We start from the raw sequence: 12,543 nt of genomic DNA on the forward strand, positions 1-12,543 counted from the left end.
CTTCCTACTTTTACACCAATTACTACAGTTCATGCCTTCAAGGGAGGATATAGGAAGGATAACTTCGGTGAGGGAATCCTGGCCTACATGAAATGGATTGGGACCACATTTCAGGAGAAAATCACGAGACTGCCAGAACGCTTGTCCAGTGAAATTAAGAATTCACTGAATTTCTGGATGAATTAAGGGCACACGTTAGCAATATTGGTACTTTGTCCCATATTGAAGCACCTCTCCCGCCCGCTAAAAGCTAGGCCATAGTAGCCCGCACACATTGATACTATCATATGAAAACTCTGTCCAGATTAGACAAGGACACCCCATCCTACTTGATTTAGGATTTTTCTCTAATCGACTCCAACAAGACTAAAATTTTTGTGAATTTAACTTCTTTGCCCCCCCAATTAAGATGAGAATCCATTGAAGTATTAATAACAATATGGAAAATAGCGATTTTATGGATAATCACCCATGGCTATATTTTCTCTGTGTTAGTGAATCAATTAACATTCTTGTGCCATATACCTTAGCATAAATTCTTTTGGTATATTCCCCTACATTCTTCAGGAAACGAAAGGGACAACTATTAGTCGGCAGCAATGTGATGCATGGATAGGTACGTACACACGGGGCGTCAAAGATCGTATTGTTGCTGTCTTGGAGATGACCAAGCGATGGACGAGGCTGTTGTTATCAGAGATGGCTTAAAAACCACGATACATCTAGAGTTAGGAGCTAGAAAGAGGCACAAGCTTTGGCGCCGCGTCCCAATCGAGCCACGGAACGGAACGGAACAAATGATTTCCTCCCGACCACACCAACAGGGTAGGCATCTCCAGCCGTCCATCTCCAGATCGGACCTGATGGCACATCATGCATTTCCTTCAGTTTGCCAGGCAATGCACATCACCAAATATCTTCACTCGTGGAGAATGCCTTTGTGCGTGCTTGATGATGTACTATGCAAAAGTCTCCAGCCTCCACCACAGTTTGTTGCTCTAACTCCAAGTGGCTAGGATCACGAGTGCTCACAATAACATCAGATCATTGCTCTAGCCTCTACTGTTCTTTTTAATAGTTTCACAATTTATGGGCCATGGTATTTTCTAGGTTAAGCAGCTGGTAGGAAGCATGGGAATACGGGGGAATTTAATCAACTGATAGGCAAACTTTTGCACCCCTGCAGTTTTAGTATGTCTCCCTAGAGATACGGTCTACTGGCAGTATATAGTGCTCTAGAATATTTATATATATTTCCACAGCACAAGCTTGTCAACCAGACAACCACCTTCCGCGGAAATTAAACTAGAAAATATCCATGTGGTTAAGAACTTTTGGTTGATAACGAAGGAGGAACCCCCAAGGTTATGTTGCAACTTGCAATAGCCAACTTCACATACTCAGGCATGGGTCACCTGTTGTGTATGTGCTCATCACCTACTACTACATTCTGCTAGAAAAGCAATAAAAATAAGTACCATGTTAATGGCTCATTAATTGTATTTTCACATGTTATAAAAGGTTCCATGCAAATCAATTAGCAAAGATCTAATGACCAATCAAATCCAACTATCAAAAGAATAGCGCATGTTAAGATTCAGATAAGTTCAGAAAGACAAATCCTCCTAAGCTCCCTAACCCCGTTGGAATCATCCCCATCCTCCGTTCCGTTTCTGCCACTCTCCAGACAAGGACAGCCTAACACCACCCTGTAACTACTGTTCACTCAGATAGGGGTAGTAGGGTCATTTTTAGCTACTATTGGCGGGGTGGGTGTGTCACCCGGTGCGTGGTATTTTTATATGAGCGTGGCTTGGACCAAAAGGACATGGCTGGTGCATTATAGCAAGCACTAGTATATATTGCTGTTTCTGTACCCTCCCTTCCCTCCTCTCTCTCTCTCTCTCCCCTCTACCCCCTTTTCCTCTAACCTTTAGCTTTCCTCCCTCCTTCCCTCTCCTCTCCCCTCTCCTCTTCCCTTCCTCTAACAAGAACTAGCCTAGCCATTCAGATCCTAAGTTGCTGACCTTGCTGCTTCTCGCTGGAGATAGATTTGTTGGTTCTAAGTTGGAAGTATCATGAGTCCACCGAGTGTGATGGGGCAGTTTGGAGACACAACCTACACCAAGGTTTTCGTTGGTGGACTCGCATGGGAAACCCAGAAGGAGACCATGAGGAAGTACTTCGAGCAGTTTGGGGAGATCCTGGAGGCCGTTGTCATCACAGACAAGAATACTGGCAGATCCAAAGGCTACGGATTTGTATGATCTTACACAGTTCATCACTTTTATATGCATTTAATTTCAGTAGACTTTGTAAACATTTCGGTCCCCTATCCATTTGTCCTTTTTCTTTCTTTTCTGATGCAATATGGTGTTTGCTTAATTTCAGTTAATCATGCACCACAAAATTCACATTGTAGGTTACCTTCCGGGACCCGGATGCGGCGATGAGAGCTTGTGTTGATCCCGCGCCAGTGATTGACGGGAGGAGGGCTAACTGTAATCTGGCTTCCCTTGGGGTTCAAAGATCTAGGCCTCCAACGCCTCAGCATGGTTAGATATTTACCATTATTTCACTGGCTGTACAAAGAAACATAGAAGAATACTTAGCTAGCTTGCTTAATTGAAAGCCTTTTATGACACGTTCTCTGTAGCTGAATAGAGCACACCAACTAAAATTTCTTGAAAAAGAGAACTCATTATCGTTACAGATATGCACCATATCTTATATGTTACTAGAAACTTTATATGCACTTCCATGCATGATCACAAACTAGCGACATGATTTTATGCACTAAAGGTTACTTCATGCCATTAGAAATTAGAATAAGCAAAGAGCTTAAAGAGCAAGACAACAAGATTGCCTAACTTTGATAACCCTCCAGCGCTAAATGACGGTATTGAGTTGGCATCCAGTAGAGAATAAATTGCTTAAATGTCTAACTTTAACTTAGTGCTACTTTATTGTCCTAAAACAGTAGGCTTTCCTTAAAACGGTTCAAGTTCAATGTTTTCAGTTAGAAAAATTATATATAGAGACAAAAGGATATGCTGCTTTGGCATTACTCCTGGAAAAAGTAGAGCTGAAGGAACATCAATAGTACAAAGATGTTATAGTTATCCTCGAGCTAAGTGATAATATACTCCCTCCGTTCCAAATTGTATCCAAATTGTAGGTCGTTTTAGCTTTTCTAGATTCATAGATATTATTATGCATCTAGATATAGTGTCCGTCTAAATGCATAATAATATATATGAACTTGGAAAAGCCAAAACGACCGACAATTTGGAACGGGGGAGTAGCATACTATTCGACAGTGTGGATTGTAAATCTTGCTGATGAAAACATAATCATATATAATAAGGGACAGAAACAAGAATCTTTTACTTCTATTGTGTCGTCTTGCTTGCAACTGATCGACTGAAGAATGGTATCAATGTCAGAATAATTTTACCCTTGTTGCACCGAAACATGTCAATGACTGATTTTTAATTAGTATCTTTTCCTGATAATATTAGCAAGCAATGTGTATAAACTTGCTTTGTTTTTTGCTAATGATGTTGCTACAGGAGGGACTAGGAGCTTTAGGGTGATGAAATCCTTCAGCCAGCAGGCAGGGATCCAAGGTGGACTGGGAGCAGCTTTTCCTTCTCATGCCACCTTCCCTCATTATGCCATCCCACAAGGCCTCCCCTACCATGTCTATGGGTAAGTAATAACAGAGGGCGAATCACATGCATGCATGACATGCCATCTTGGTCCTTGGTCAAGGGTGAATGGACATGTCCGCATGTAAGCTTTAGCTTGCATGCCTCTTACCCTCGGCCTCTCTCTCACACACAACCATAAAGTGGCCATGCGTGCTCTAGTGACACATGATAGCAGCCCAGTCACAAGCTCTCTCTCTCTCTCTCTCTCTCTCCACACACAGAGAGAGAACTCCCCCCCCCCCCCCCCCCCCCCCCCACACACACACACACTCAGAGAGAGAGAGAGAGAGAAATCAAGCAGTAGCCTACTGGACAAACTTGCATTATTAATTTGTAAGAACAGAACTGACATACCCTGCTATCCTTCCCTCTGCAGGTACTCTCCCTATACTCCAGATTACAGTTATCCAACAGTAAGTACCTAATTACATTGCTAATAAAAGCTCTATTTAGTTCACCAGCAAGTACAATAAAATGGCTATTTTTATTTATTTCACTTACTAATTTGTGGAGTTGCGTGCAAGCCACAGTAAGTGCACCAAAAGTATTTTGCATCATGCATTTTTCATCAAAAATATGATAGGATAAACCATGCACCGAAAATCACAGTGTATGCATTTTCTGGATATAACAATTATATGACACAAAGTACCAGGCCAGGAAAATAAATGTATAGAGCATGCAAATTACCATTCCTTTTTTCTGAACTGCCAATCATTTTGTCTTCTGCGACCTTTCAAACTAAAACTTGAGGATCGGTATTCAGCTTCTGTGTTTAATGAATGATTTCTTCATTATATTTATGCTGGAAACAAGTCCCGCACAACCTAAAGATAATGTCAGTTAGCTGTTAGCATGCATTTTTCTTAAAACATAACTGCAGTAGTGTGTACAGCCAATCAAAGAAAAATATGAAATGGCAGATTTTTCGCTCAAATGCCGTTATATTTTCTGTTTATATTAGAAAGCACAGAATTAATAGTCAATGTGCCACTTTTTGCTTGAGCATGATAAAAAAAATGTTTCAGTAACTTTCTATCACCAACAAATCTAACATGAAGATGCAAAGAATACAGCCATATCATCTGCAAAATCATGTTTGCTAGTGGAAAATCTAAAGCACCGCCATTTTCCTTTTGCTGCCGACGAAGGTTTTGTTTACCCTTTTCCACAAGAGATATGTAAAAAAAAGGCATATATATTGGAGCGCACTGTTACAGATTCCCAGTTAGTTTTCTTTTCAATTTAACGTAATCTTGGAAAGCGTGAGCTAACTGCCTGGCTGCTCCTAGAAAAAGATTCACCTTCTGCCTACCTGTCCAGCATATGGACAATAATATGCATTGCCAACATCTGAGCTATCTTTTCAAAAACATTTCCTTTCTTCAGGTTTGAGACCTGAGAGGAAAGACATATTATCATGTAGAGAGAAGAGTCAAATATTTGTTTGTAGATAGCCACCAATTGCTTTCCAATCTTCCTCAGAACAATCATTCTGGATGGTGAAGGGCCCAATTTCTAATATTGCCATGTCCACTGGAAACATGTACCCTCTATATGAACCAATCCAGTGCTGAAAACATAGTGGTTTCTGGTCCTAGCAACTTTCTATCTTACCCAACCGCACATGGACCGGGGCCCTAGTTTGTCCACCTCTTGTCAGCAGACCCATTGTTAAGCAAATAAACTATAACAAGCAGAGCCAGATCGGGAGTACTGTAACAAAGCATATCTTAAATTGGGGAAATGGGTTTGACTACTGTAGCGAGCATCGAACAATATTAAGCTTTATATAACATCATATACTTACATATGGAAAGAGTGGTAGACAACAGAATCTATGATCATGAGCATAAAGACTTAATTTGTTTCTCTTGTCTGTTAAATAGAACTTCTACAATATCTATGGAGGAGCCCAGTACCCATTTTATGGAGGAGCAGCAGCTGGCATGGTGACTGGAACAAGTCCCTTTTATCCATATTTCCAGTTTGGGCAGTCAGGAAACACTACAACCAACTATACATCTGGACAAGGCTACAACTTGCAATACCCACAGATGTTCCACTTCTCTACTGTATCCTCTACAGCTGCAGCTGTAACAGGCTTTGCTCAGCAGTTTGGAGGACCATTGTCACTAGCAGCGAGCCCTCAAGCCCAAGCAGGTATTTCTAGCTATTCTTGATATCCACTTAGAAACATTATAAGACTCAAAAGTTGAACCCACCGGTGCATTTGTCATCCTAGCTTAATGTAGCGCTCAATGCAAATTCCACACATTGTTATAATAGTCTACCAGCATTGATTTGTCAATCTGTCAGGTTACAGTACATGAATGTAAACCAGTGTGCATGCATTTAAAACAGTAGAAAGTATGATAATAACTTCATCAGTATGCATGCATTAGTTTGCTAAGAAACTCACTCACCATGTTCTCAAGATTACTTGAACAATTTCTTTCTGTTCAGTTGTACTAATATCTTGACAGTGTGTGTCCCCATTAAACAGGCATGACTATGGCACTCACAGCTCCAACACTGCCAACTCCAACTCAGGCTGCTCATCCTTACCGGCTGATTCCCTCACACTTTGCGGTGTCCGCTGCTCCAGAGCAACCCTTGGCCTAACCATGGTCTCCCTTCCCACTGTTGCTGTCTTGTTCTCGTTTCCAACATGTTGAGTCCATGTGTCCATCTCTAACACCAAAAGGCACTATTGTAGATCCTGTTCATCAGTCAAAGTGCTCACCTCCGTATCCCACATAGTTATGTGGTGATTGGAAATTAGCTTTAGCCCCAGGATGGGCTCAAAGCTTCATGCCCCAAGGATGGGGTGTACTAACAGACAAGCATAAACCCCAACCATTTTAACAACAGTCCAAGGAAGGACTTCATCCGGGAAAAGTTAGTTTCAGCCCTAGCAAGACAAGGCTGTAGCTAAAGAAACTCTAACAGTCAAGCATGACCCAGGGAGGGTTAATTCATGATGATGCTAGTCAAATTGGACAACAATGACAGCTAAACAACTGATTGAACTAGCATGCCACTCCCACGTATAATCAGTAGAATCCCAACCGTATCTAGCTTAGGCATGGTGCTTCTGGGTGAAGCATGAACCATTTAGTGTCTCTAATCTTTAGTCTTGGTGTTACCTAGAGCAAATGAATTTGACATATGACCAGCTACTACTTCTTGTGTAACCAACCGTCCACTTTTCTATGCAAATGATTAGATGCACCAACTAACATTTCATATGATCTTTCAGTTGATAGCTTGCATCTAGGTGGTCAAGGCTCTAAGGAGAGCCTGTGCCCCTAATCAGAGACAGGTTCAGAGTAGTGCTAATGTTTGTTTTTAGCACTTGGCACTACCTCCCGTCATTCCAAACACAGTATTGGGTACTCCAAAGAAGGCTTTGGAGTAGTCAAGCACTGCTGTGTGACTCATTAACACAATGGCCCATAGATAAATTTTTATTGTCTTGGGTCACCCACTCATGTAGATGTCACTTCTTGGTGTTACTACCATGGTTAGGTCCAGGTCTCCTCCTGCCCCCCCCCCCCCCCCCCCCCGCCTCCCCTCCCCTCCCTTCCCCTTCTCTCTGTCTCTTCGCAGTGCAGAGACCTTGCTGTTAATCTACTATTCTCAAGCATGGTGGTTGTAATAATAAAGTAGCACTATGCTACTTGTAGGACATGAAGAACTATTTGTTATTTCACCCTTCATATGTACTTAATATCTTGTCCATTTCAATTCAGTAGTTGGTACAATTATTTCCAACCATTGCAGTACCATATAATGTTGTGTAAAATACCACTATGGTGCACATTTCTTAGTCACCAGTCTTTCAATTGCATGTGTTCCGGTTGAATGTAAAATTACATCTGTGAAAGTATGCCTTTAGAAGCATTAACTTTGTATAATAGGTATGAACACTAGGAAGGCTAAGAACCTTGAGTTGACCACCCCACGGCCCCACCCAGTAGTGTGCTACTGTGTTAGTATGCTATCCATCGATGTCTCAGTGAGACATGGGACCCTTCACTTGTTGGACATCCTAATACTGAAATATGGCATCATCAGTGTGGTACTATGAAAAAATTGTGCCCTCGTTTCTTTTTGGAAGGGATAGTGATCAACAGCTTCAATACAAGATTAAGCAAAAATCATAAGCAGTACAGCATCTGACCTAATAATCATGTGAAGGAATTGGTAAGTTAGCATAAGTGGAAAGAATTACCTAGTAATCTTGAAGTTGAAAACACGTTAGTATTGGATGGAGCAATGACTAACATGCAAAACATTTCATCCAAGGTGCTACCTACTTGCACTGATGCATATGGAATATCCAATTAAGAATATTGAAAAAAAAAAGAGCTATCCAGCTTTCATGAACATGGGCTCAGGGATTTAGATGATAGAACAAGCCGTCGTAGGCAAACAGTTCAGACCATTAGTTGCATTGGTAGCTTACATATAGTCTCACCTACATGACAACCTAAGCTTCAAACATTTATGTGTTCACATCCCTTATAAGAAAGAGAAGCATGTCTAGTGCAAATGGATAGCCCATTAAACGACAATGGTCCACATACCACGAACTGGAAGTATGCAAAAGCTCATATGGCGAACACTAACATAGTAACATTAGTCATCTATGACATATCTTCATGGTAGAGATGAAGTCCAAGACCAAGACGTGCACAAGCACGACGAAAAGCCATAGCTTCTGCCTTCTGCACGGGATCTCCATAGCCTGTATCATCGACAGAAGCAGTTCCAGTGGCCTCTCTGTAGATCTGATTGGAAAAAAAGAGAGAGAGCAGGCAACAGTGTCAAGATATTCTTTATGTTAGTTCTAGCCATATATTATATATTAAACAAAACTACTTGCAGTTACAACAGCATAACACAGAGAAACCGCTGTCAACAAGTTAACAGTTCACCATTATCAGCAAATGCCATACAATAACACTGAGATGAATTGACATTAACGATGGAATACTGAGGATCCTCACGTTGTCAAACGAAAGTATAAAATCTTACATATTTATTAATGTTTGTCCAGCATCTTGACTCTGTTTGCTTATGTTTTAATTATGTGCTAGAATTAGAAGACTGTATCATCCAAAATGGATCCATTTTTTTCAAATAATATGGGACCTCCCTTTGCATCTTTCAGTACTAACAAAAACAGAACAAACATTGGCATAGACAAACAGGCATGGCCAATTAGCAAAAGTGCCATAATAATTGGCAGGCAACAAAAAAGCCATTTTGTTCAGAAACCAAAAATCTCCAAACAGAGATGAAACTAAAAGGATCCAATAACAAAAACATGACTATGCAGCACAAAACTTGCATAATCAAACCTTCATGAATTATGATCCACGAATCATCAGAACAAATTAAGTGTCAACAGAAGAGGATCAGTAGACATACAGAAAAGAAAGGCTCAAAATAACAGCTGGGAACTGGCAAATCTAAGACAACTGGTGAACATCAATATTCAATGATCACAGTTAACCAGTAGATTGTCAAAGACGAATGGAAGCAGATTTATCCATTGATCACCAATATCCAAATGTAAGCCACAAGCCCAGCCAATTTCTCAGGTTTCAGAATAACCTTTAGTTATAGAGATCAGTCATGAATATATAAAAACATTTTCTGGAAGAGGAGGTACCTCCGCATCAATCCCATGAAGAGTCACACGGTAGACAACAGATACAGATTTCCCATCAGATGAATAAACAATGCTGCGGACCTCACCAGACCACTCTGTAATGGATGCAAAAGGGTTTAAGTAGAAAAAGAAATGTAACTCCTCAACAGTTCAACCTCTTCGAACTTATGCTGTCAACAAGAGGGCAAACAAATATCTGATTTAACGATGAACACAAGCTTACCAGGAGCATGTATGTTGAGAATTTTGTTCACAATGTGCCTGCAAGAGGCATCAGAAGTGAGATCCTATGCTACCATGTCACCTTATATATAAAAAAGAAAAGAAAAGAAAAAAAGGAAATGAGTCGGGATAATGCGTATATAGCTTATTGAATCCAGCCTTTTTTTCCTCTATACGATGTCCATGGTATAAAAATTAAAACAGCTATTAACTGTAAACCATAAAGAAAGTATGGCTCTTGGATTGCAAAGAAGGGCCTTCAGGTTGTCAAGATTCGAGAGCTAAAAAGGCCAAATATGTGAAATGTGAAATTCTCCTAAGAGTTCTGATTCGAGATTCGGTCTGTTTTATGGTTATTACAAGTGCTCAGTTCATGAAAGTAATCTTAGAATTGTTCTGCAGGAGCAACCTCTTCAGCTTAGAAAGGGCATGGATTAAGTTATTCTATAGAAGTGTGGTAACTTTCGTCCAAGCTAATAATTCATCAGCCATCAAGTTGATCAATCCTCTGTTAGCGGATCGCCAACTGCAACTTTGAGAACAGTACTGAAGGCATGACCCAACAATCAAGTAGCTCTTACTAGATGTTATCTGACTTCAGAGAACTACTCATTTATAACACGTTTATTTTACAGTAGATTGTTCTGGGGAAAAAATGATTCGAAGAACCTACCCATCAACTCATTTGTTGTTAAGAAAAAGGGAAATATCCCGATTTCAATTAGCGAAACCAGGACACCTACTCATGAACTCAGTAATGTCTTACTCAAACATAACCTGCACTGGACTAATCGATCGGAGCATTGCACGATAGAAGCAAAGGTTCGATGGGTAATCGCTACCGATCGAGCGGGTAGGCTTACCATGGGATGTACTTGATAGCGAAGCCGTTATCCTCGACGCGGGTCTTCACGAGGGAGTCGGGAACCCTCTTCCCGAGCTCCTTGAGGACCTCGGCGAGCGGCTTGCTGATGCCCTCGGTGGGGGCGGCAACCTCGCCGCCGGCGAAGTCGTTCTCCTCCTCCGACGGGAGCTCCGGTTCCTGCGGCCGCCGGGACGCGCGGGCCTTCGCGGCGAAGGGGCGCGCGAGGCGAGGGGTGGGCGCGCGGCGGAGGAGGTGGCGGGCTAGTGCACCGGGAGCCATGGCGGGGCGGAGGGACGAGGGAGCCTCGGGGAATGCGAGGGGAGGGGTTTGGTTGGGTTTTGCGAATGGAAGGAGGCGAGGTATTCGAGAGGCGCGTTCGCACATCCACCTATGCCAAGTACATGGGTGTCGTCAAATAGGTGATCTCATACATTAACATGTAATTTTGAGACGATTCAACAGGCAACACGTACAATAGATTTTACGTTATCCTATAAGTTGTCTGGTATTGGTATGTAATTCCTTAATTTGTGCATAAGAAAAATAAAATATTATGAGTTGCATGGCAATAATAACTCATGCAATGAATGTTAAGTTATCTCGTAGTCCTACAATTTAGCTCATGAGGTGGTTGTTTCGTGAAGCAACGGCCTCTTTCTCTCTCCTCGCTCTCCCTCCTCCACATCATCAAAAATCCTACATGGCACTACATGAGACGACCTATAAGACCGCTGACGTGTAGCAATGTACTTGCCCTAAGGGCGTGTTTGGAGTTTAGCTCCTGTCACGTTGATCCTGATCACGATCAGGAGGATTAAATATGAGTTAATTATAAAACTAATTGCAGAAGTCTGGGCTAATTCACGAGACGAATCTATTAAACCTAATTAATCTATCATTAGCAAAATGGTTACTGTAGCACCACATTATCAAATCATGGACTAATTAAACTTAATAGATTCGTCTCGCGAATTAGCCTCCATCTATGCAATCAGTTATATAATTAGCTTATATTTAATACTCCTAATTAGTATCAAATATCCAACGTGATAGGGACTAAAGTTTAGCCCTTAGAATCAAACAGGACCTAAATCACCTAATAATATGATCCAGTTTGTGCATTTGAAATAAAAATGGCATTCAATTTTTTATGAAGCAAGAGGTTTTAGAAGGTGTTTGGCAACACTCCACTCCAGAAAAAATAGCTCTATTTTACCAACTCCACAAAATTCCCTGCCAAACACGTCCAGCTCCAGAAAAAACGTGGAGCTAGGAGTCAGTTCCACATTTTTCCTGGAGTACATCAGGGGGTGCTAAAAAAATATCAGTTTCAGACTTCCTCGTGGAGTTGAGGGTTATTTACTCACCTTTACCACTTGTTAATTTTTCCTTACCGCTCATTGTCTCCGTTTTCCCCCTCCTCCTCGTCCGACTCGTCCGCAGCCTTCCTGTCGCCGCCCCGCCGTCCTCCGTGCGGCGCACCTCCCCCACCTTCCCCGACCACACCGGCACCCTCACCGGCGACCACTGCCTCGGCGCGGCAGCGCCTGCTCCCGGCGTCACCGCCCTCATGGGAATGGCCACACAGAGGGACGATATCCTGAAGCTCTGCGGCACCGTGTGCGCGCGACGCCTCGCGCGGGGCGGCGGCGGCGGCTGCACGTCGAGGCACCGGCGGGACGGCCCACCCGCCTTAGCTGGACGCCCACACGATGTCATGCTCGTCGAGCTCGAACAACGGGGTGTGAGGGCCCGACTCCAGCTTCCTGAAGCAGCTGAGAACCCGGAGCGACCCCACGCCCGGCGCCCTCGGCATCGCCATTGGCGCACAACAGACCGCCGATCCCTTGAGCTCCTCCCTCCCCTCGTGCTGTTGAGGCTCCTCATGCTGTTGAGGCTGTACGGACGGCTACGCCCCGAGTGATTGTGTTGGTTTTGGCGGCTACGCTGAGTGATTGTGCTCCTCGCGGCTGGCTGCTGTTAGCTGGCCACAAGGCACCGAGGCTGCAGCAGATCTAGAGAGGACGACGGCGGCGGGGATAAGGCGTTGCCCATGGTAT

The 12,543-nt window shown here is 42.7% G+C and overlaps 2 protein-coding genes across 3 annotated transcripts; one reads left to right on the forward strand and one right to left on the reverse strand.

Annotated features, from left to right (window-relative positions):
* Window positions 1-1,834: 1,834 nt before the first annotated feature.
* On the forward strand, window positions 1,835-6,962 carry LOC117856997 (uncharacterized). Of its 2 annotated transcripts, none has more exons than XM_034739461.2 (6): window positions 1,835-2,261; window positions 2,423-2,555; window positions 3,573-3,711; window positions 4,090-4,126; window positions 5,603-5,876; window positions 6,220-6,962. In XM_034739461.2, exons 1-6 carry the CDS (start codon window positions 2,079-2,081, stop codon window positions 6,336-6,338), a joined length of 885 nt encoding a protein of 294 aa, XP_034595352.1. In that variant the 5' UTR covers window positions 1,835-2,078; the 3' UTR covers window positions 6,339-6,962. The 2 variants fall into 2 exon arrangements, with proteins under 2 accessions (XP_034595352.1, XP_034595353.1); XM_034739462.2 differs by having other exon boundaries at window positions 1,836-2,261; window positions 6,200-6,962.
* A 1,157-nt stretch (window positions 6,963-8,119) lies between these two features.
* On the reverse strand, window positions 8,120-10,839 carry LOC117856998 (DNA repair RAD52-like protein 1, mitochondrial). Its single transcript, XM_034739463.2, has 4 exons — window positions 10,482-10,839; window positions 9,620-9,657; window positions 9,397-9,491; window positions 8,120-8,509 (listed from the first exon to the last, which is right to left on the reverse strand). Exons 1-4 carry the CDS (start codon window positions 10,760-10,762, stop codon window positions 8,366-8,368), a joined length of 558 nt encoding a protein of 185 aa, XP_034595354.1. The 5' UTR covers window positions 10,763-10,839; the 3' UTR covers window positions 8,120-8,365.
* Window positions 10,840-12,543: the final 1,704 nt, after the last annotated feature.

This window comes from Setaria viridis, chromosome 5, assembly GCF_005286985.2.
Source record: "Setaria viridis chromosome 5, Setaria_viridis_v4.0, whole genome shotgun sequence".
NCBI lineage: Eukaryota > Viridiplantae > Streptophyta > Magnoliopsida > Poales > Poaceae > Setaria > Setaria viridis.

Coding starts and splice junctions, on each gene's coding strand:
- LOC117856997 (XM_034739461.2), top strand. CDS start 2,079: ATGAGTCCACCGAGTGTGATGGGGCAGTTTGGAGACACAACCTACACC. Junction 2,262..2,422: donor GATCCAAAGGCTACGGATTT/GTATGATCTTAC, acceptor TTCACATTGTAG/GTTACCTTCCGGGACCCGGA. Junction 4,127..5,602: donor CAGATTACAGTTATCCAACA/GTAAGTACCTAA, acceptor TCTGTTAAATAG/AACTTCTACAATATCTATGG.
- LOC117856998 (XM_034739463.2), bottom strand. CDS start 10,762: ATGGCTCCCGGTGCACTAGCCCGCCACCTCCTCCGCCGCGCGCCCACC. Junction 9,658..10,481: donor GCTATCAAGTACATCCCATG/GTAAGCCTACCC, acceptor TGCCTCTTGCAG/GCACATTGTGAACAAAATTC. Junction 9,492..9,619: donor TCTCAACATACATGCTCCTG/GTAAGCTTGTGT, acceptor CATCCATTACAG/AGTGGTCTGGTGAGGTCCGC.